Below are 22,850 nucleotides of genomic sequence, written 5' to 3'. Positions count from 1 at the left end.
CATTTATTTGGTTATCCTATTAAAATATTTGTTATGAAACATTAAACCATACGCTATTAAAATTTTTATTTGATGTTATAATTACAATATCGTACGCTGTATTAACCGCTAATTAAAAAGAAACCGCGTGTGATGCGAGAACTACAATTCCCATCATCGTGCACCATCACACGGAAGTAATTCGTTACCATAAACGCATTTCCGCTACGCTGCCAATTCCTTTCCTGTCTGCGGCCTCCGGCAAGATGGCGGTGCAAATCTCGAAGAAGAGAAAGGTTAGCACGAATTCCATTTCAAATTTGTGTAATCAAAGCGCAGAAGTGCAAAATAAGAGTGGCGCCGGCTTACTATGGTGCTTAACTGTAAGCTAAGCTGTTCAGATGAGGGTTTCGTGAGGATGTTGAAGCAGATTGAGCTGGATGCTGTCGGCACCGAATCTGATGTGAAACATGGCAGATGAAGGCAGCGCAGATCTCAGTGTAGTTTCATATTTAAGCGGTCCGAATGTGTAAAATGAAAAAAAAAAAACGCTGCATTTAAGCACATGATATGTTTCCGGAAGCTGGCGTTAGTGTTACTGCTAGAAATTGACTGCTAGCTATATCCAGGTATGGACTTTGTGAAGTTAAATATATAAGTACGTGCGTCTCAAATGTGTTATGCAGCTTGTAATAACACTTTGTCTCATTTTTGATTGACTTGTCATGCTTTTCAACACATGTTGCAAGATATCAATGTCAGCACGACACTGTCACTTGTCATATTTTATTTCCACAGCAGGAAACCTAATCATTTTAATGTTTCTCTATCAGTTTGTGTCAGATGGCATCTTCAAAGCCGAGCTGAATGAGTTTCTGACCCGAGAGCTGGCCGAGGATGGGTACTCCGGTGTGGAGGTCCGTGTCACGCCAACAAGAACAGAAATCATCATCCTAGCCACCAGGTGTGACCCGTTAACTCCCCTTTGAGTTGATAAAAATTTAAATTGAAATGAGCTTTTGAAAGCGTTATCTCAAGCGCAAGGTGTAATGGCTTCCTCTGTTTGTCTCCAGGACCCAGAACGTTCTGGGAGAGAAAGGCCGCCGCATCCGTGAACTGACCGCCGTCGTTCAGAAACGATTCGGGTTCCCTGAAGGCAGCGTGGAGGTGAGGTCAGCGCCAAACACGGCTGTAAATGCGGTCCGAAATTAGCTGTAACTGAAGTATTGTGCTTTCTTTGTAGCTGTATGCTGAGAAGGTCGCCACCCGGGGTCTCTGTGCCATCGCTCAGGCGGAGTCTCTGCGCTACAAGCTGCTCGGAGGACTGGCTGTCCGTAGGTGAGCGTTCGCTTCCCAGCATGCACTGGGCTGCACGACTGATATTCCCTTCGGTGATGATACGATGACGAGTCGGAACGGGGCCGGTTCTGTCTTCGAGGATTCTGGGTCAGGTTCACGTTCTGTGCGTCTGACTTCAGTTCCTCAAAAGCAGAGAGTCCTATTTGCTTGAAGACATAGAGGCATTTGTCTGAGAAGGATGGGTGGAAAGCAGGCGGCGCGTTTTATTTGGAGTCTGGATTGTGTTTCGCTTCCTGTTCCAGCGCGTTTACGGTTGTGCGTCGTGTCTATTGTCCTCAGGGCCTGCTATGGTGTTCTGCGCTTCATCATGGAGAGCGGGGCCAAGGGTTGTGAGGTGGTCGTCTCTGGTAAACTGAGAGGTCAGAGAGCCAAGTCCATGAAGTTCGTGGATGGCCTGATGATCCACAGCGGAGACCCCGTGAACTACTACGTCGACACGGCCGTCCGCCACGTACTGCTCCGACAGGGTGAGTAAGAGTCAGGGAAGATGATTAAATAAACTGGTGGTTTGTCTGGAAGTTTCATTTGTGTCAGATAAATAAAAATAAAATTATTTTAAGTGCTACGAATTTGGCAAACCTCTAGCAGACAATTGCACTTTATTTGGGGAAAATGTAAAGGAACAGTAAAAAAAAAAAAAAAATATATATATATTTTTTATTTGTGTATAATTCAAATTGACATTTTGGTACTTTTAGATTTTCATTTGTCAAATCTTAAATTAAGTGTAATGTGGAAATAGTTACATGTCTTAAAAGCGTATCTTATCTTTTCTTCTATGATGATATACTGAACCAGAGTTATTTCAGAGTTTTGGTCAATTTCTGTTTCTTCAGTACAATGTGATATCGGTGTACTGAACTACTGGTTACAGTGTGATCTAAGCCTTCTCAGACTAGCAAGGTGCTGTTAATCTGAGAAGGCTTAGAAATAATGCATGCTTTTAAATGCATAGAGAGGCTGAAATGGCACGGTAGTGTACTGGTTTCTGGTCAGTGTGTTGTAATATGCCAGCTGACCTCCCTTCGGTGATGATACGATGACGAGTCGGATCGAGGCACATCTCTGAGGATTCTGGGCCTGGCTCACGTTCTGTGTGTCTGGCTTCAGTTCCTCAGAGAACATGTGTCCTCTTAGATTGAAGATCTAGAGGCATTTGTCTGAGAAGGGTTTTTTTTTTTTTCTTTTTTTTTCTTGATGACTAGTTCTAGGGTTTTCTAGTTTTGTAAGGCCTCGTGATTTTGTCTGCATATAGGTGTGCTTGGAATCAAGGTGAAAATCATGCTTCCCTGGGATCCCAGCGGCAAGATCGGCCCCAAGAAGCCCCTGCCTGACCACGTCAGCATCGTGGAGCCCAAAGAGGAGGTCCTGCCCACCACCCCGGTGTCTGAACAGAAGGGGGCCAAGCCCGAGGTCCCAGTCATGCCACAGGGAACCCCAGTCCCAACCGCATAAAGGGGTGAGAGCCAGAAACCACAAACTGACCTCCACGTTCCCTTCAGTGATGATACGATGACGAGTCGGATCGAGGGCCGTCTCGGAGGATTCTGGGTCAGGCTCACGTTCTGTGTGTCTGGCTTCAGTTCCTCAGAGTCACGTGTCCTCTTAGATTGAAGATCTAGAGGCATTTGTCTGAGAAGGGTTTTTCCGTGCTGACTAGCTTGTCTTTGCTTTTTTGTCTTTTCTCTCTAACAAATGTCTTTTGTCTTTTCCAGGTTGACCGATCATTGATGGAAGGCCTATACTTTTCTGTATAAAAATAAATTGATAAATGGGGAAACGTTGTCTGTTTTCGTTCATTTCAAATGAGCAATGTTTTAAAGACGAATGCTAGAATTTATGGAGGTTACTGTGGCCAGCGCGGTTAAGTATCAGCATGCAAGTCAAGTTACCAGGAGAAGCTTTAAGACGGTTTTGATAACTGCTAAAAACTATTTAATAAAGCAGTGTTTGATTGAGGTAACATTTACATTTGAATATTGTATAATATATACAATACAATGTTGCATTCAGTGATTTTTGTTTAGCTCCATGGGCCCCGTTGTAAAAAAAAAATGCTAATGCTTCATGACACTCCCAGCTGTTTGGGTTCTTTGGAGTAGAATTAAGGACATGTACACGGTTGCACACATGTGCATTGTATATATTAGACCACAATTTCAACCTTATAGATTGTTAATGGCGTTTAAATTGCATGGCTTTCTACAGTCTGAAATGACTTGCTTTATATTAATTTGCCTAAACTATGCACTTCAAATTATTTGATAAAATGTATGTGCATGTCATAACATTGTACTTTTTTCTTTTTTTTTTTTTTTTTTTAATATGCATGTAATCTCTAATTACACTGTTGATCCATCCTTAACACACCTCTGAACCTGTCCTTAACCTCTGCTTTATCCCACCTCAGTAGCAAACGTGTTACCTACATAGTAGTTAAGGCCACTTAATGTAAAGCGGCACCAATAACACTTAAAATTAAGTTAAATTACATTAGGATTTGTTTTTTATTTATTTGAAAGCATGTTTTGTCGTTTTAATTAGTTGATAGTTATGTTAATGTCTTTCAGGTCGCGTAGTTGAGCATTACAGGATATTAGTTGTTAACCAAAAAAGTGCTATGATGAGAATCGTATAATAATGCATGTCCGAAACAAACACCTCTAAACTGTTTGTGAACTCACATTTTTAACAAACAGTTAATTCTTCGTGAAGCTAGTAGAGAACGCGGCAGTGCCGTGCTGCATTACCTGTGTGTGTGTGTGTGTCATGGGTGGACCTTATAAAGTTACACACACACACACACCTGATTCAGCCTGAGCTGCTGCAACCTGCGAGAACAGAAGTTTCAGCCGAAGATCATGAGTTTACCGGATTATAAATCGTCTGGAAAGCAGTCTTCAGCGCCGGTGCAGTCGGTAAGACATTAAACATAAACATAAAGAAACCGTTCCATCTGAAAACGGAATGAAACATTGTAACGCTTTCATCGGGAATGTTCCGTTTCGTGTGACAGCTGTTCTGGTGTTTCAGCTATTCTTTTGAGTTTGTTCCTGCCTTTTCCTAACTTTACGTTTTTGATGGATTATAGTCATGTCTCTGTCTTCGCGTGCTGTTCATTATTTTCACCCAGCACCGCCTGGAAAGCAAACAGTGTCGAGTTGTTTTTAACATCACCCTGCATGTACTTAGTCTAGTAACAAGAAACTGCTTCCCAATAGCATTGTATGCTTAAGGAGGAAGCTGGTAAAAGATTAATTTACAGTATTTTCAAACCGAAATTAATGAAATATTGAGAATGCAGTATGTAACATTAAAAAAATATATATTTAAACACATCTAAATGCATGGCGTTATTTTTTGTATTACCTGACATGCAAATGTCAGCTCCATGTTTTTTTGTTTTTCTGAATTCACAGTAGTGACAAAAAAGTGCATGTGGTATACAATTATAACATTCTTTGCTTTAATTTTAGCGTTTTACACACACTATATAAGATTAGAACTGTATATAATTTATATATATATATTATATAAATGATATATAAATTGAAATCTATATAAAGAAGAAATCATTTAAATCTCAAAGTAGCTAATTATTTTAATCAGATTTGTCAAAAATGCATCAAATTAGCTCTATGCATTTACATTTTGCATGTATGTGTAAGTATATATTGTAATTATATCATGTAAAGCACTAATATATGAAATATGTATTTTACTAGGATTACGCAGACCTTTGTTTTGCTATACTTGTTAGGAACAATTATTAAGAAGCCACCAGCTTTGTGACATTTTAGAAATACAATTATTAAAAAATGGTAAATGGGTGTTTGCTTGTTTGACATAATAAATATTACGGCTTGGAGTCGTAAGGCAGTCTGTTGTGTTGGTATCAGTACCGACGAATAAAGGTCAACCATTCTCTCTCCACAGAAACCCCAAGTTGTGCAGCTGAACATTGGAGGCCATGTCTTCAGCACCACGCTGGGAACCATCCGTAAATTCCCGAACTCCACGCTGGCGGACCTGTTCAACGGATCGACCAAACGCACGGACTCTGAGGGCCGCCGCTCCGTGGACCGCGACGGGACCCATTTCAAGCACGTCCTGGAGTACCTCCGAACGGAGAGGCTCCCGAGCGAACACCTGCAGGAGGTGCACAGGGAGGCGCTTTACTACGACATCAAACCTCTGGTCAAAGCCATCGAGGAGACGCCGCAGTTCTTCGGGGAGACGGTCGGGAGACAGCAGTTCTTGGCCCGCGTGCCGAATTATCGAGAGAACCTGGAGGTGATCGTGCGGGTGGCCAGAGCCGAGGCCGTCGCCTCGCGCTACTCCAATATAATTGTGTGCGTTGTGAGGACAGAAGATGATTTAGCCAGATACACCGATGCTATCGACAGCCTCGGCACCCCGAGAGAGTCCGTGGTGAGCTTTGGTCCGTGGAAAGCTCCCGTGTCGGTGGAAGACCTGTTAGACTGCGTCAAAATGGACATAGAAGCCAGAGGATATAAAGTAAAGATCCAACCGCACAGCACAGACAAAGGGTTTCTCTTCAAGAGCTACGACTTCTTCTATAAATTGATTTTCACTTGGTGGTGAAGAATGTCAGTCTCCGGTTCACGACCCGCACACAGGGCCTTAAAAAGTGAAGTTTTACGTATTATGCGATCAGCTTATCGACAAATTCAACATTGACAGCTCCTCGGCTTTCGACAGCTGTCAATCATGTGCGATGGTGTTCTTATCTGCCAGTATCTGTTAAACCCTTGTTTAATATTGACTCTAGTTGAACGATCCTGGCCTTTGGCTTAAAATAGCCACCTGCATGGATGTGTGGTTTTTATCTTTTTTTTTTGTGGCATGCTTTGGAACAGAATATTATTTTGACTAATCTGTTTGTATGCAATCGGTATAATTTAGGTAAATGCATAGTTTTAGATGCTGCAGGAATATTTTTGTCTTGTTAATTTGTCAACAATTTATGAAATATATATATATATATATATATATATATATATATATATATATATATATATATATATTTTTATTTATTATATATATATATTTTTTTTTATGCATGCAACTCTATGCAGTGTATTTGGTGCTTTTCATCCAAAGCAGTGCATTTTATTATGCTTTCCCAATGCATTATATAAGCATTATATTATATCCTTAATTTGTACTAGGTGTAAATAATATGATTATTTTCACTTTGTACAGCATGTTTTTTTTTTTTTTTTTGTTGCAAAGACATTTAATGAATCCTTTGCTCATGATCACGGTGCAGAATAGTATTAAGCAAAAGTGATGTGCCATTTCCAGCAGAACTGCTCTTGTAGTTTCTTATTACTTCATATATATCTATAGAATCAGGATACCAAAAAAAAGTTCCATAATGTCTTTTGAATGTCAAAAATAAATTGATTACGTTACTGTCTAATATTTTACTAGTTGCTTTATTTGTTACTTATGCGTTACTCCATTTTTATCTGTTACATTGTTATTATATTTTATGTTAAAATATAACATTTTATAAATTTAATTATATCTTCATGTACACAGTCACTGAAATGAGTGAAAGGTATATATATATACACACCTGTGGTATTGTTATCACATTAAAATCAGAATAGGTTGTTTCTAATATTATAACATAAAAAATATATTCATATTCATTATAAGGCATAGACTGTGATTTCTGCACTAGAGAAGACTTCCGTCCATGAGGTGGCGCTGTTCTGCTATGAACTTCTGACGCCGCTGAACAGCGCATGCGCGAAGAAGAGCAGGCCCGCAGCCGTAAACACAGCTATGGCAGCTCATCTAAAGAAACGAGTTTATGAGGAATTCTCTAAAGTTTCTCAGGTGAACACATTAAACACCGCGTATGCTGATTATAAAATATCATATTAACGTGCTCGCCGTAGAGCACAGTTATAATGATAACTTTAGAATACAAGTAAAGCAGATGTAGCATTTAGCATTAGTGTGATTATTCCTGTAACCGTTAATTTTTGTATTAGCAAACGTTATTTTTCTAATAACAAACCCCCATTTATGCATGGTATAGTTGGGTGTAGTTTGTTTTATTTTAAAGACTTTTGTAAATGCTATTTAAACCTTTTTAAATGCACATAAATGTGTTTTTTTTCCTGTTTTGTCGTCATGATGTGTTTTCAGCTTTTATCTCTGGAGCCTGCGAGCAATAACATCTCATTAATGTGCGTTTGTAAACTCTTTAGATTGTGTGACGATGAAACATGACGCAAATGAACCAGTCTCAAAAAAAAGTGCACGTGTCTTAGTGATAAGTCTTTTCTCAGTTTCTGTGTCAGGGTGTAAGATTATGTTATGAACATGTGATTGCCTCTTTCGCAGCAGGTGACCGCCGAGGAGGTTCCAGCGAAAAAGCTTCGACTGACCAAACCCAGTAAATCGGCCGCTCTTCACATCGACCTGTGTAAAGCCATCAGCCCCACAGATGCTCTGCAGTACCTGCTTCATTTCGCACGGAAACCCGTGGAGGCTGAGAGCGTGGAGGGGGTCGTGCGCATACTGCTCGAGCATTATTACAAAGTACAGCAACATAACCTGCATGAACCGTGCAAACAAATATCCCTCCATCCTGATATCAATTATTTACAACTCGTACATTAAAAAAAGAAGATGTGTTCGTTTAACTTATGTGTGTATTGTAAAAGCATTACTTTTAATAACTGTCTTTGTATTTAATGTGGTCTGCAGGAGTCTGATAACTCCGTCAGGCTGAAGATCGCTTCACTGTTGGGTTTACTGTCAAAAACCCAGGGCTTTGCTCCAGACTGTGTAGTAGATGATGCAATAAACACTCTCAACAATGAAAGTAAGTTTTTGATTTTAAATGATAATGTTCTGCTTGAGAGTAATGTGACACTTAATATAAATGGCTTTATCATGCAAGCAATTGATTTATTTAATGTTAATGTATATATATATATATATATATATATATTTTTATATATATATATATATATATATATATATATATATATATGTGTGTGTGTTTTAGAGTCTCATCAGGTTCTGGCGCAGCTTCTGGACACTCTTTTGATCATCGGCACTCAACTCCCAGACAAGATCGCTGTGATTCAGAGACTTATAGATGTGGCTTGCAAGGTGATTGTAATACCTAAAAAGATGCCTACACTTCCTATTACACTGAAATCAAATCTTTTTGGCAGTACCGATGGTTGATACTGATTTAACCAGCTTTTTAGATCGTTCTGAATCAGAAATGTTATTAAAGTTGTTAGCGTTTTTCCCCAGCATCTCTCAAGCACTTATTTCGGAGTGAGGAATAAGTGTCTCCAGCTGCTGGGCTGTTTGGGGACGGTTGATAAACCTCTCAGTAAAGAGACTGATGCAGGACCTGGAGCACAAATGTCCCCGGTACGAGACGTACAGAGCGTGATCAGCGACTACTTCCAGGACCAGGACCCTCGCGTCCGCACCGCCGCCATTAAAGCCATGGTACATGAGCTCTGTAGAATAACGTCACGTTAAAATGCATTAAATGTTGCTTCTATTTACTTGCGCTTCTTTAAGTGACTGCAGTATGTTTTTCTTTGTCCGATCAGCTGCAGCTACATGAAAGAGGGATGAAAATTCAACAGACTATTTATAACCAGGTCAGTATCGGCTATAATAATCTTACATTAATTACATAGATTTTTTTTGTTTTTTTTTTAAAAAGCTGCTCACCAAGGCTGAATTTACTTGATCAAAAGTACATAAAAAATATTATGTATTATTATTTTTAATAACCATGTCTATGTGAATATATTGTAAAATATAATAATTTTTGTTACAAAGTCACATTTTCGACATCGTTAGTTATTTTCTTGCTTTAAAAATATTTTTAATGTTGAAATCACTTGTCTTCGTCCTTCAATCCTTATTTTAAGGATTATTTGATGAATAAAAAAATCTAAGCAACAGCATTTATTTGAAATCTTTTTATAATGTCTTTACTGACACTTTGAAAAAAAAATAATGCATCATTTTGATTAAAAAAATAATTAAATGGCTTGAATGGTAATATGTTTTATTGCACTGAGCATAAGATTGCAAAAGAAATAACTTTGCATATGAATGTCTGTTCCCCTGGACAGGCTTGTAAGCTCCTGAGTGATGATTATGAGCAGGTTCGTTCAGCAGCGGTCCAGATGGTTTGGGTTCTGAGCCAACTTTATCCTGAGAGGTAGAGACTCGATCTCTTCTGTGTGTCTACGACCTTACTTTTTGCACAGCCATTGTTTATTTACCGCTTTATTGCTTTCCAAGCATGCACTGATTAAAATGGTTATTTCAGTTCAGGAATGAAGTCATTAATCTTTCTTTATGCGTTACCAGTATCGTTCCCATCCCCTCCTCCAATGAGGAGATCCGACTGGTGGACGACTCCTTCGGGAAGATCTGTCACATGGTCAGTGATGGCTCATGGGTAGTCAGAGTGCAAGCCGCAAAACTGCTGGTGAGCGTAGGGTGTGTTTGTAGCGTAACCGCATGATTCATGTCTGTTTGACTCACCAGTTTTCGAATTCTTCCACTCTCTCAGGGCTCAATGCATCAAGTCAGCCCTCATTTTCTGGAGCAGACTCTAGACAAGAAGCTGATGTCAGATCTCAGGGTATTTACGCGCCAAACAAATTGTAAAAAAACCGTCAATGCGAGAACTTTTAAAAACATTGTTCTCATTTTATGTCAGAGGAAACGGACTGCTCACGAACGAGCCAAAGAGCTGTATGCTTCCGGAGAGTTCTCATCTGGGCGGCGATGGGCCGACGACGCTCCTAAAGAGAAAGTCGACACTTCAGGTGTGAATCTCATCGACTCTGGAGCCTGTGGGGCTTTTGTTCATGGCTTGGAAGATGAGATGTATGGTATGTATCTCAAAACACTACGATTTCTTATCTTTCGGGACATTTTAGCGCTTGGTTATTCGTTTGGTGTCACTTTTTACAGAGGTGCGTATTGCTGCAGTGGAGGCGCTATGTTCCCTCGCCCAATCCTCACCCAGCTTTGCTGAAAAGTGTCTTGATTTCCTGGTGGATATGTTTAATGATGAAATCGAAGAGGTGCGGCTGCAGTCCATCCACGTTTTGCGGCAGATCTCGACTCACATCACGCTCAGAGAAGACCAGCTCGACACCGTCCTCGCGGTCCTGGAGGTACGGACGAACCACTGAGCACTGAACGTAAACTTTAGTTCTGTACAGTAATGTTTACAAAATCACAGCATTATCGCAGTATGGTTTAATGGGATTATCAAATCACAAAAACTGCAATTTGATAGTTTTATTAATAAAATAAATATATACGCTGTGTGTTTTAAATGTATAAATTATGTTAATATTATAAACATCTAAATGAAAAATATTAGTAATTTTACAGTTGTGCTCTACACTCAAATAATAATATTTTTATTATTATTTTAAAATTAAATATCACATTAGTAAATATTAGTATTTAATATTTATTATTTAATAGTTATTAATTCGCTTAATTATGACAATAGCAATAACAATAATCATAACAATAATTTAATTCAAATTATTATAAAATAATTTTATAATATTAGTTTTTAATAGATTTTTGTTTTACAGTGAAATATCACAATAGTAATATAATAATTATATATATGTGTGTGTGTATAAACATATAATTATAATAATGATTATTATTATATTTATTATTATTATTATTATTATTATTAGTAGTAGTAGTAGTAAAATATAATCCAACGTTTTTTTGACTACAAACATGATGATCCTATAATAATTATTATATTTATAATAATAATATTATTATTAGTAGTAGTAGTAGTAGTAGTCGCTGTAGTCATCTTTAAATATAATCTATAATATAACCTTTTTTTGGCTAACCTAGAGCATTTATCAGAAAAATTGCAATTTGATGTTTCCCAAATCATTTAGCCATAATATCAAAACCGTTATTTTGGGCATTGGTTGCAGGACTCATCGAGGGACATCCGTGAAGCCCTGCATGAGCTGCTCTGCTACACTAATGTGTCCACTAAAGAGTGCATCCAGCTGGCCCTCGTGGAACTCCTGAAGAACCTCACCAAATACCCGACTGACCGCAACTCTGTCTGGAAGTGAGTTCCAGTGGCTGTTCTTGCCCGTTCTTCGCTGTCATCCAGCCCCATTCTCAGTATTATTATTTTTTTCCCTCCTGGCTTCCAGATGTTTGAAGTTCCTCGGTGCTCGACACCCGACCCTGGTGCTGCCGATAGTCCCTGAGCTGCTGAGCACGCATCCGTATTTTGACACTCCCGAACCAGACATGGACGACCCTGCCTGTATCCTGCACGTCTGACATAACCCTGTCCACAAAACCAGCCATTTGTAGCAACAGCCAAAAAGACATACCATTAGGATATTAAGTAAAGGTCATGTTTCATGAAGATGTTTTGTAAAATTCCTATCGTAAATATATCAAAACTTTGTTTTTGATTAGTAATATGCACTGCTAAGCACTTCAAACATGCATCAATGGAAAGCTTACTTGTTCATCTTTTAGATGATTATAAATCTCACTTGTGAAAATTTGACCCTTGTGATTGGTTTTAGACTTTTGTGAACAGTGATAATCAATACAACACAACAGTTTGCTTTGAATAATGAATGGCAGGACCAACTCTGATCTTAATATTTAGTTTCCAAACATCTGATTTCATGTGCTTATTTGTTGTTCAGACTTGCTGTGCTATGGGATAATTATTGTTTGTCTATTCATAGCTGTAGTTACTCATGTTTCTGTTCAAAAGCTCGTTTTCCTGACCTGGGTTTTTTCAGACATTGCCGTTTTAGTTCTGGTCTTCAATGCAGCCAAATCCTGCCCCACCATGCCAGCACTGTTCTCAGATCACACCTTTAGGCACTACGCCTATCTGCGTGACAGCTTGTCCCACCTGGTACCACACCTCCGAGTGAGAAACCTGCCTTCTCATATCCAGCCTTTCGCTTTTATTTAAGGACCACCGTTCACAAGTTTTGTTTTTAATTAATTGGTTTTGAAGAAATTAACATTTTATTCATTCAGCGGAGATGCAAGTGACAGTAAAGACATTTATCAAGTTCAAAAAGTGAGAAAATGTACACCAAAAATAAGACTAAACATTGATAATGATCATAATTTCATGAGCAGCAAATCGTCGTATTAGAATGATTTCTGAAGGATCATGTGACACGGAAGAATGGAGTAATGATGCTGGAAATTCAACTTTGCATCACCGGAATAAATTGCAATTTAAATTATATTAAAATGGAAAACGGTTATTTTAAATTGCAATAATATTACTATTTTTATTGTATTTTTGCTCAAATTATTACAGCCATGGTGAGCAGAAAAACATTCAAAAACATGAAAAAATTCATACTGGCCCCTAACTTTTGAATGGTGGTGTATTTTATCATTTCTTTAAATTCTGTTTTATCATTTTATTTAATTATCTTCCATACCTTTGGCGTTTGTCTCAGTTGCCGGGCAGAAAGCAGACTGCCAGTTCAGGTCTGGAGGCGTCCGGTGTGGGATCAGGCAGTCTTGAGTCGGCGCAGAACTTCCTTCAGGATAGTCTCATTCGGGTCAGCGCCCTTCAGAACCTGGAAACACCTGGTGCTCAGGATCTGCTGGAATTTACCATCAGGTTTGAACCTTTGATGCGTTGCAACTCTATTATTTTAAGGCCTTTAAAGTGCTCGTTAAGATTATTTTGATTTGTGTCACATCCAGAGATCTGCAGCGGTTGGGAGAGCTGCAGACGGAGCTGGCCGGATCTGCAGATTTCTGTGCCACATACCTGCACTGCCAGCTGCTGCTTACCAAGGTGAATACAGATATTATACATTATATACACTGCTAGCACAATTGTTAGCACAATTCCTGGTTTTTAAAAGAAAATTTAAAACTAGTCCCATTCATAATGAACGTTTTGGTTTACATATTGTGTGTGTATACTTCTGTATATTTCTTATGCATATATAAATGAAAACACATGCATGTGTATATATAATGAAAATATGTTGTTTATATATTAAATATATATATATATATATATATATATATATATATATATATATATATATATATATAAGATAAAAATATATATATATATATATAAAGGGTTAAACATGTAAATTTGTACTGTATGTGTGTGTATTTATATATAAATAATAAATACACACAGTACCCATACATATATAATGTAAACAAAAACTATTATTTTGGATGAGATTAATTGCGATTAATTGTTTGAGAGCACAATTAGTTTTTTATTACTCAACAAGGATGCATTAAATTGATTAGAAGTTAACATAAAAACATTTATAATGGTACAAATGATTTCTGTTTTTTTGAACATTATATATTTATTTTAAAAAGTGAGAAAAAAATGCATCACAAAAATACAAATCACCGTTTTTAGTTTTGATAATAATAAGAAATGTTTCTTGAGCAGCAATTTGGAATATTAGAATGATTTTTTTAAAGGATTGTTTAAATGATCCAGTTTGTTGTTCTGAAATCAAAACCAAAATAGAAAGCAGTGATTTTAAATGATTATATCATCTCAAAATATTCCAGTATTTCCGATCAAACAAATGCAGCCTAGATGAGCATAAGAGACTTAAAAAACTTTTACCGACCACAAACCTTTGAACTCTTTTGTAAACCCTCATAACTATATTGATAAAATGAGGCAAATTATCGATAATTTTTATTTTTATTTTAAACCCAGGCACTTCAGGAGAAGCTATGGACCATGGCGGTACCACTTTGTCTTAAACAGAACTCCAAAGTTTCAACGGCCACTCGACAAGTATGTCCTACAGAAATCAATCTGAACCTGAGCCATCCCACCAAACCTTACCAAAAATCCTTTGTAATGTGTAACAGATCCTGGATGAAACCTATAAGCTGGAGTTCTTGTACAGCGGTCTGGAGACGCAGCAGATTGCCACCATTCACAACGTCCGTCTGCAGGCTAAAGCGTTACAGCTCATCCTGACGGCCCGGTCCAAACGAGGGTCAGGACTTACTAATAAACTTTTAAAATGCAATTAAATCTCAAGTCTTGAAACTGATCGTCTTTCTTCTTCTGAATAAAAGGGCAGACCGTGTACTTGGTGTTTGTGAGAAGTTCCTGCAGGATGTGGAGTCATTTCAGAGGTACAAACAATCAATGAGGAGGTGTTATAATTGCACAAATCTCAGCCTAAACGTTGTTATGTGATAAGAACCACTGAACTTTTCTGTCTCTCCATCCTTAGGCTCTTCGTGACAGAGTTGCCCCATTTTCAGGACAGTTTTGTGGAGAAACTCCTGGAGTTGATGCCCAGGCTGACGGCCTGCAAGCCTCTAGATCTGGTTAAAATCCTTCAGACCACGCTGCGGCAAAGTAGATTCATCCATCTCAAACTACCCGAGCAGGTTCGTGGATCCTGACACGCATGCAAGCAAGCAAGCGACGGGAAAGTTCAATATCCTTTGTTTCCAGATATTTGTTGGAATATCTCTTTTCCTGTTTATTTTGATCTGTCAGATCCACAGGGCTTCAGCGACCATTATCGAGCCCACGGGAGAATCGGACAACCCTTTGAGATTCACCTCTGGTCTGGTGGTGGCGTTAGACATCGATGCTACTCTCGAACACGTGCAAGATCCACAGACAACGGTCAAAGTACAGGTCAGAGACTTTGTCCTCTTTAAGTTAAATTTTAAAAAACGCGTTTACGTAACAGTTAAGAAAAAGTACTGCTTCTTGACAAGATAGCCCATCTTATTAATGCATTTAAATCCCAAACTGTGCATGCCAAGGTCGTAGTTTTGATTCCCATTGAAAGCATAAATGCATAAAAAAACATAAATGCATTCACTTTAGATAAAAGCATCTGCCAGTTGCATAAATGTTTTTATGTGCATACATTTATATTGGCTTCACGTCTGTTTAATAAGGTCTTGTGCGATAGATGCACATTATTTATTTATTTTCTTCTTCATCGTCCCACAGGTTCTGTATCCAGATGGACAGTCTCACATAATCCACCCCAAACCTGGAGATTTCAGGACCCCAGGACCTGGACGCGTGCGACTGATCACGCAGGTTTATCTCTCTCATTCTGCCTGGACAGGTACGTGTGTTTTCTGAAACGTGCTTTGATAAACACGTGCACATCAAGACTTCAGTTGTGTATTTTTGGTTGTTATTCTGTAGCTATTCTTTGTTTTTTGTCCTTGAATAAAATAATGTTGCAAACACCATGACAAATCCTTCTCTGCTGGCAGTGAACAGCATGAACCTCACGGTTCCACAGATATAAATAGAACTGCATCCAGTCCAACAAGGCATGAGTTATTTTATATCTGTGTGTGTGTGTGTGTGTGTGTGTGTGTGTCTGTGTGACCAGCGGAATACTGAGGATTTCTGCCTTGGAGAAAATCAAAATTTCATGTCCTTCACATTTCCAGGGTTTTCAGAAGTGCAAGTCGTCATAGTTGTGCGATATAATCGTGAACAGAAACTATGACAAACATAATTTTTGCATGTCCACCCCAACAGCAAAGGAAAAATAGATAGCATTTCTATGACCTTACAAAAAGAGCAAATGAAAGAAAGCAGCTGTTGTTATAGAAACATGTTGTTCTGTCATTTAACGCCAGTGTAAGAAAACTAAGTATTATAAATGTACATTATAAAAAAAGAATATAAAAAACTAATTTTTAACAAATTTACAATATTAATAACTGTGGCAATGTGGCATAATGTAGAATGTAATCTAAAGTGCATTTTTTCCCTTGTTATTATATATAAACTCATTTAACTAAATCATAAAAAGCATTGGTTACTTAAAAGTAAATCTAATATAATAATATAAAAACTTTTACATTTTATTTCAGCCAACATTTTTCACTTTTGTTTATTTTCATGTTCTAAAATAAACTAAAAATGAAATAATAATAATGTAAAAAAAAAAAAAGAGACTGTTAGTCTGACAACAGAAAATCTGTAATATGAAAATTATAATTGTTTCAGTGATATTAAAATAAGACCGTTTTACTTTCAGAGGCCTGTCAGATTGAGGTGCGGCTGCTCCTGGCCTACAGCTCCAGCAGCAGTAAACAATCTGCCTCTAAACCTGCGTGGAACGAGAGTCTGGACGGCCTGCCCACCAGCGAGAGCTGCATCGAGGGCACAATACATCTCAGCAAACCCTCAAAGTCTTCATCATGCCCAAACCAGCTCGCCGCTGACCCAAGTATATATATATGTGACAATAACAGGCGGCACAAAATCAAGTGTTTTCACAATTGTGTTTTATGTGAAATAAATGTTTTTTTTGTACCACTTGTGTGTGTGTGTGTGTGTGTGTGTGTGTGTGTGTGTGTGTGTGTGTGTGTGTGTGTGTGTGTGTGTGTGTGTGTGTGTGTGTGTGTGTGTGTGTGTGTGTGTGTGATAAGGGGCATTTTCACAGCCTACGTTCAAAAAATAATCATTTAATGATTATAAAGCAAATAACATTTTCACCAAGAAAATAGTCCTCCAGTAGTTTGAGTGCAAATTAAGAAAACAATGTTAATTTGTAATGTAAGGCACTTTGGACGACAAATCAAATGAATTAGCTCGTTGTATGAATGATGTGATCAGCAGGTGGAGTGGAAGACCCCGCCGACTTTAGCTCCCTGTCCTGCCAGAACATTGTACTCTTTAACGGCCTGCTCGGTCTGAAACACCCTGACATCAACACCCTGCTTCTTCACGTAATCTAGAGTGGACGGGGGCACCTGGAACAAAAAAAGCACATTAATACTTGATGAATTTGTTGAAAATCGTCTCACCAGAACATCAGTTTGTTCCTTCATCAGAACAGATTTGGAGAAATGGAGCATTTTAGCACTTGCTATCCGATGAATCCTCTGCAGTGAATGGGTGCCGTCAGAATGAGAGTCTAAACAGCTGATAAAAACATCACTCCAGTCCATCAGTTAACATCTTGAGAAGAGCTTTGTTTAAGAAATAAATGCATTCATTTTTAACTCTTACCTCTGGCTAAAATATGAGACCATTATCCAAAAGTGAAAAAATGTTTGTAACAAATATGTCAGATTTTAGAGGATGGAGCATTATTGCGGATTATCGTGTTTTAACCAGAAGTAACAGGTAAAAACATCTTGATGGATTTGTTTCTTTCAAATGCACAGCTTTTCTCTTTAAAGACATTAACTGAAGGACTGGAGTGGATTATTGTGACATTTTTACGCTCCGTTTCGATGGCACCCATTCACAGCGGAGGATCCACTGACGAACAAATGCTAATCTGTAATGCCACACTTCTCCAAATCTGTTCTGATAAAGAAGCATCTCAGATGGCCTGAAGGTGAGTAAATGTTCAGAAAATATTTTTTGGGGTAAAATATTCCATATATTCCAAATATTCCATTATTCCAAAGAATAATCCATATTCTTTATGGATTGCAGTATTCATTTGATGGACAGTGCTGATCAGCAAATTCACATCGTTACCTGTAGAGCCTCACTCATCCCTCTTCCTATGACCAGAGTCTGAACCCCTTTCCTTAGGACCTCTTCCAGGTCGGCTGGCTGGACGCCTGGATAATGCTGGCAGGAGCACAGATGCGCTTTAGACAGATCTCTAATAAATAACATTTAAAGCGATTAAAAATAAGATCAAACTTTTGAGCATTATGGTCACCAAGTAGCCCAATACTTCTATTTTAGCTACTTATAGTGCATTGCAGTGTTTATGACAGTATCAAGTTATAAGATAATACATGAAGTTGAGGGTGATTTTTACAGTGTGATCTGGCGTTCATCTTACATCTGTACCGGTTTCACGCCAGTCCCAGGCTCGGCTGCCACCTGGCCACACTTTACAGTCTTTGTAGGATGCGGTGCAACCTTTGACCTTCATGTGGCCCCAGGATAAGGAAGCAATTTCTGGAGAAGTCATGATCAGCTTTCCTGTAAGAGAGCGGAAGGCAAATCGCATGAAGCACCATGCCATGTAAATGATTTATGTTAAAATTTCACTTTCACTATTATGACAACACTGTAATACTTTGTTGAAAGTGATGCAACTTCAAAAAAACAACAACACCAATCTAAAACGCTATTAACACAGCTCCGAAACACTTTACATGCGTAAAACACAATCTGCCTTCCCTGCTTTTTAACGAGGTATTTATTCGTGCAAAAATGTAATTCGCAACAAAAACAACTTCATAATTCATGCGCTATGAATGTATTTAATTTATATAATCTTGCCTCGGCCCGGAATTCAATCTCGCTTGTTGTGTTTCTCTTCGCGTGACGGCGGGACACGCCCACCAGCGCGTCACTGGCCAGCGTCAAATCGGCGTACGCTTCGGCACTTCACGCTGATTGGCTGCCGTTCAGTGACGTACAAAAAGCTGGAGTCAGTCAGTCAACGGCGTGGTACTCATCCTCTCACCTGACCTGCCACGACTTTTAAAAAAATACAAAACATATAAAATATTATTACGTATCAGGAGAAACGCATATGTAAACGCCATATCAGAAGCACCGTTTAGGGCTTTTCGTGCTATGATATCGCTTGAGGAATAAATTAAACATTTGAGAATATTGTATTGCATTATAATTAACAAATATAACGTTACTAGACGTATCGTTGTATTACCATATTACCTATATTTGCATTTTATGTATTATCAGATTAATTATTCATATCCTGGTACGATATGTTTATAATAAAAAAATGCATGTGGAAATTATATTATATAGTTTTATCGGAGTAAAACACATCTGTTTTCTCTGCATTTAAATATAACGTATTTATTTATTCATGCATCCCGAACGCGACGACGCGACGTTTTTTTTTTCTATTACAAAAGAGTCCGAAAAGCTCCACGCTTTTCCGCTCTTCATCATCACTTTATTGTTGTGATGATGACGGTGATGGTGGCGAGGCATCGTAGATGCCCCTCTGGATGATGCTCTGGGTGGGTGTCGCGGTGTATTGTGGGCAGTTTTGGGTCTAAGCGGAGCACAGCTCGTCATCTCCAGGAAAGATGGCTGCTCTGGGCACCACAGCGGCTCTTCCTCCAGATGTCAGTCCCGGTTTCGCGGTGGTCTGCTCGTTTCTGGAGCGCTACGGGTCTGTTCTGGATCTGCCCGAGCTGACTTTCCCTCAGCTCGAGCGGTACTTACAGGAGACATCCGCGGGTGAGCTGCGCTAGAGGCTGGGGCTTTTTCTGCGCTTATTCGGACGGGCTCCTCATCTTTACCCATCGGGGGTTTGGTCACTTAAAGTTTGGCTCGCTGGGTGCTCGTAGTCTTTGTTTGGATGGGAATCGCGTCCCCGACGCTTTTCAAACGCAACGCGAAGTGTTTCGAAAGCGGTCATGTGTGATTTTTCCCACCCTTAACCAGTGGGGAAAATCACATTTAGACATTAATCTTGGAACATCGCTGACTGTGCGCTCTGCTAAGGGTGTTAGCATGCTGCTGGTCGCAATTAAATGGAGAGACACTTCGGTAAATTGGCCTGATACGTTTACATTCAGATTATAAACACCGATGGGACCGTGGCCGCGCAGTGCGCATGCGCGGGCCGCTGTCAAACTTCCTATGTTACAATGTAACGATTGTGATAATAGTAGGTTACTGCTGCACAGATTTGTTTACGCGCGATTGTTTACGCCCCGCCCCGCCCCCTTTGAATACCGTACACGTAAGTGTCGTGTAACGATAGCTGCACGCGAGCTCCATCACGCTAATGTTGTCATTTTAGGAGGACTGCACAATAATTGGTCTTTATGCTCTGGCATCGGAACGGGTGGATTTGATAATACTGTGCAGTAACGAGAGGGACGTGTTTTAAAATGCATTCATTTAAAGGATTGAATGAATGGGGTACACCTTAATGAGCACAAATAAATGCAGTTATATGCGTAAATAATGTAATGGTGGTCTGCTTTATAAACGTGCGTGAATGTGATCGCATTAGTTAAGTATCAAAAGCATGTTTTACGGTAATATTAACATAATAGATATCCGATTTCTGTACAATTTAGTTCCCCGGCCGTTGATCGAGCTCCATGTCAAACTACTGCGGAAAATTGGCAAGACGGTCACTCCGGACAGATGGGAGAAGTACCTTGTAAAGGTTAGTGTTTTTGGGTTTTAAATCCTGTGCTGTGAGTATGTGAACGGCCGTTCAGATGCATCTGTTTGCTGTAATCATGTTGATGCAGGTGTGCCAGGAATTTAACAGCACCTGGGCATGGGAAATGGAGAGAAAAAGCTACCTGGAAATGACCGTAGAGTGCAAGACTGGCATTTTAAAGGTCAGTAACGTATTTTTGGCGCTCAAGGAATACAGTTCGTCTTGTTTTGGAGACCAAATTACTTTACGAATTTGTGTTATTTCTAATGAAACCTGTCAAGATTGTGCCCACGAAAACTATTCATCTACTTTATTCCTTATTTCTCTAACAGTACTTGTGCGAGTGCCAGTTTGACGACAATCTCAAGTTTAAGACGTTAATCAACGAGGAAGATCCGGACAAGATGCGTCTGCAGCCTATTGGTAGAGACAAGGAAGGTCTTCTCTACTGGTTCCAGTTAGATCAAGATCAGAATATACGCGTTTATTCTGAGGAACAGGATGATTTGGATGGGTCCTCGTGGAAATGCATTGCAAGGTGAGGTGTTGCTTGCCGAAATTACGCGGGAAACATGAATTCTGATGAACACTGCGGATTATTCATGGACTACATTTTAACAAGAACTGCTTTCCCTTAAAAGCTTAACCTTGTCATGCTAGTATATATGTTAAGTGAAGTCTCATTTGTGACCTGAGATGTATAAATCTCTCAAAACTGAGATTTATACATCATCTGAAAGCTGAACATATAAGCTTTGTTTGTTAGGATAGGACAATATTTGAAAAAAATGATCATTTTGACCCATACTATTTATTTTTGGCTATTGCTACCCATGCTACTTAAAACTCGTTTTGTGTTCCAGGGTTGCATTTAATGAAGTTTATCAAATGCATTTTTGTTTAAACAGGACTAGGAATGATCTTGCAGACACGCTAGAACAGCTTAAAGCCAAGATCGACCCAGCCGCGACGGACCAAGAGAAGCAAGACTGTCCCACCAGCCCGAGCATGGAGAAAGAAGGTGTTAAAGGTAAAAGTCATTGGGAAATCATTTCCATTTAGGCCTGTAAACACCACAGACATAAAGAGGAACGAGTGCCACACAATATTCAGACTAGTGGTCAACCGCTGTGGTTATTTCTGAAACGTGAATGTATAGTTATAGCCATGCTCTCACTTATAGAGGTTAAAACTGAGGCGTTTTATTTTTGTTTCATTGTCAAGGTGAGGCTGAAGACTTGAAGAACCACGTATCCAGAGATTTTACCTTCACGGCCAACGAGAGTGAGTTAAAACATAAGGACATTAAGAAAGAACCGACAGATCCCATTAAACCAGAGCAAGAAGAGAAAGTTGCAGAAATTCTTAAACCCATAGTTGTCATTGACAACAGGGTGAGCACGATCAAAACCCTCGTCAAAGAAGAGCCGAAAGATTGTCCCAAACCGTGGAACGCCATTTCCGTCGTCATGCCTCCTGCTTCTATCAAACACGACCCGGCGGTGAAATCAGAGACGTGCGAAGACAAGAAAGAGCTGGTGTTCGAGAACGTGGCTAGAGCTATAAAGAGCGACCAGCAGGCTAAGATACCACTGAAGAAGAGGGAGTTGAAAAGGAGTGGAGGATATGATGTCAGCAATCACTTCAGCAACGTCAATCACAACAACAACAACCTTAACAGCAACGGTAGCATCAGCACAGGAGGTATAATCGTTCGCAATCCAGCCGTCTTGCTACTGAAGGAGCAGCAGATCGGCAGAGAATACCCAAATGATGGGGAGAAAGGACCGACTGCCATCATCTCTGCCCCACAAGAACCAAAGGTTGACCCAACGGCAGCGCGGGAACAATACATAGGCGTCATCAAAGGCCCCATTGAGCGCAAAAAGCCATCGAATGAAAATGAGAATTCTTCAAATGGTCATCATGGGAATGGAAATGCCTTGAAGACTGAAGTTGGAGGAACTGATAGTGTAAGACAGTCTGTACTTGTTGGGAAATCCAACATGGTTCAAGCAGACAACGGTGTTCTTCCTTGTAGTGTCCCTGAGGATTTGCCGAAAGATGTTTGCAGTAAGAGCCTTGGGAAAGTGGAGAACCTTGTTGAGGAGCTGCCGACGACTGAGACCACTTCGTTTGAGGAACAAGCTGACGATAAAGAAGGCGAACTCAAAAGCAAGACGGCTGGTTTGTCAGCCGGAGGAAAAACTGAGGATGTCTGCAAAGACAAAAGTCTGAAAAGCCCAAGAAAGAGACGTTCACAAAAGACCAAATCCAAGCTGC

At 39.4% G+C, this 22,850-nt stretch overlaps 5 protein-coding genes and 3 non-coding genes across 8 annotated transcripts in view; 7 read left to right on the top strand and 1 right to left on the bottom strand.

The window, feature by feature from the left end:
* The first annotated feature begins 124 nt into the window (after nucleotides 1-124).
* Nucleotides 125-3,118, top strand: rps3 (ribosomal protein S3). The gene is made up of 7 exons (XM_043216768.1): nucleotides 125-275; nucleotides 813-943; nucleotides 1,053-1,146; nucleotides 1,223-1,317; nucleotides 1,618-1,805; nucleotides 2,594-2,797; nucleotides 3,054-3,118. Exons 1-6 carry the CDS (start codon nucleotides 246-248, stop codon nucleotides 2,791-2,793), a joined length of 738 nt encoding a protein of 245 aa, XP_043072703.1. The 5' UTR covers nucleotides 125-245; the 3' UTR covers nucleotides 2,794-2,797; nucleotides 3,054-3,118.
* Nucleotides 1,366-1,516, top strand: LOC122323234. The gene has a single exon (XR_006246973.1). It is a non-coding gene; the product is annotated as a small nucleolar RNA SNORD15 (small nucleolar RNA).
* LOC122323240 lies at nucleotides 2,362-2,507 on the top strand. Its single transcript, XR_006246979.1, has one exon. It is a non-coding gene; the product is annotated as a small nucleolar RNA SNORD15 (small nucleolar RNA).
* Nucleotides 2,835-2,979, top strand: LOC122323239. The gene has a single exon (XR_006246978.1). It is a non-coding gene; the product is annotated as a small nucleolar RNA SNORD15 (small nucleolar RNA).
* A 155-nt stretch (nucleotides 3,119-3,273) lies between the features above and the next one.
* Nucleotides 3,274-6,307, top strand: kctd14 (potassium channel tetramerization domain containing 14). The gene is made up of 2 exons (XM_043216769.1): nucleotides 3,274-4,256; nucleotides 5,275-6,307. Exons 1-2 carry the CDS (start codon nucleotides 4,200-4,202, stop codon nucleotides 5,941-5,943), a joined length of 726 nt encoding a protein of 241 aa, XP_043072704.1. The 5' UTR covers nucleotides 3,274-4,199; the 3' UTR covers nucleotides 5,944-6,307.
* Nucleotides 6,308-7,078: 771 nt separating this feature from the next.
* Nucleotides 7,079-16,744, top strand: ints4 (integrator complex subunit 4). The gene is given in 24 exon segments (XM_043264714.1): nucleotides 7,079-7,209; nucleotides 7,726-7,920; nucleotides 8,089-8,206; nucleotides 8,393-8,499; nucleotides 8,650-8,853; nucleotides 8,961-9,011; nucleotides 9,495-9,583; nucleotides 9,736-9,856; nucleotides 9,941-10,012; nucleotides 10,091-10,265; nucleotides 10,348-10,553; nucleotides 11,358-11,500; nucleotides 11,589-11,704; nucleotides 12,201-12,334; nucleotides 12,885-13,051; nucleotides 13,138-13,231; nucleotides 14,141-14,221; nucleotides 14,299-14,429; nucleotides 14,512-14,571; nucleotides 14,673-14,832; nucleotides 14,945-15,088; nucleotides 15,413-15,533; nucleotides 16,467-16,613; nucleotides 16,616-16,744. Coding segments are annotated over 24 exon segments (2,928 nt in total). The 5' UTR covers nucleotides 7,079-7,155; the 3' UTR covers nucleotides 16,654-16,744.
* A 136-nt stretch (nucleotides 16,745-16,880) lies between these two features.
* On the bottom strand, nucleotides 16,881-18,825 carry aamdc (adipogenesis associated, Mth938 domain containing). Its single transcript, XM_043264715.1, has 4 exons — nucleotides 18,686-18,825; nucleotides 18,240-18,382; nucleotides 17,924-18,019; nucleotides 16,881-17,184 (listed from the first exon to the last, which is right to left on the bottom strand). Exons 2-4 carry the CDS (start codon nucleotides 18,369-18,371, stop codon nucleotides 17,044-17,046), a joined length of 369 nt encoding a protein of 122 aa, XP_043120650.1. The 5' UTR covers nucleotides 18,372-18,382; nucleotides 18,686-18,825; the 3' UTR covers nucleotides 16,881-17,043.
* A 151-nt stretch (nucleotides 18,826-18,976) lies between these two features.
* rsf1a (remodeling and spacing factor 1a) overlaps nucleotides 18,977-22,850 on the top strand; it is a 12,490-nt gene continuing 8,616 nt past the window's right edge. The window contains exons 1-6 of the mRNA XM_043264713.1: nucleotides 18,977-19,624; nucleotides 20,476-20,567; nucleotides 20,656-20,748; nucleotides 20,900-21,105; nucleotides 21,476-21,597; nucleotides 21,792-22,850. The exon at nucleotides 21,792-22,850 is cut by the window's right edge and continues 404 nt beyond it. Coding sequence (XP_043120648.1) covers nucleotides 19,471-19,624; nucleotides 20,476-20,567; nucleotides 20,656-20,748; nucleotides 20,900-21,105; nucleotides 21,476-21,597; nucleotides 21,792-22,850 — 1,726 coding nt within the window. The 5' untranslated portion in view covers nucleotides 18,977-19,470. The remainder of the gene's footprint in view (nucleotides 19,625-20,475; nucleotides 20,568-20,655; nucleotides 20,749-20,899; nucleotides 21,106-21,475; nucleotides 21,598-21,791) is intronic.

Source organism: Puntigrus tetrazona, chromosome 18 (assembly GCF_018831695.1).
Source record: "Puntigrus tetrazona isolate hp1 chromosome 18, ASM1883169v1, whole genome shotgun sequence".
Lineage (NCBI taxonomy): Eukaryota > Metazoa > Chordata > Actinopteri > Cypriniformes > Cyprinidae > Puntigrus > Puntigrus tetrazona.
This window is presented reverse-complemented; position numbering and strand designations above follow the sequence as displayed.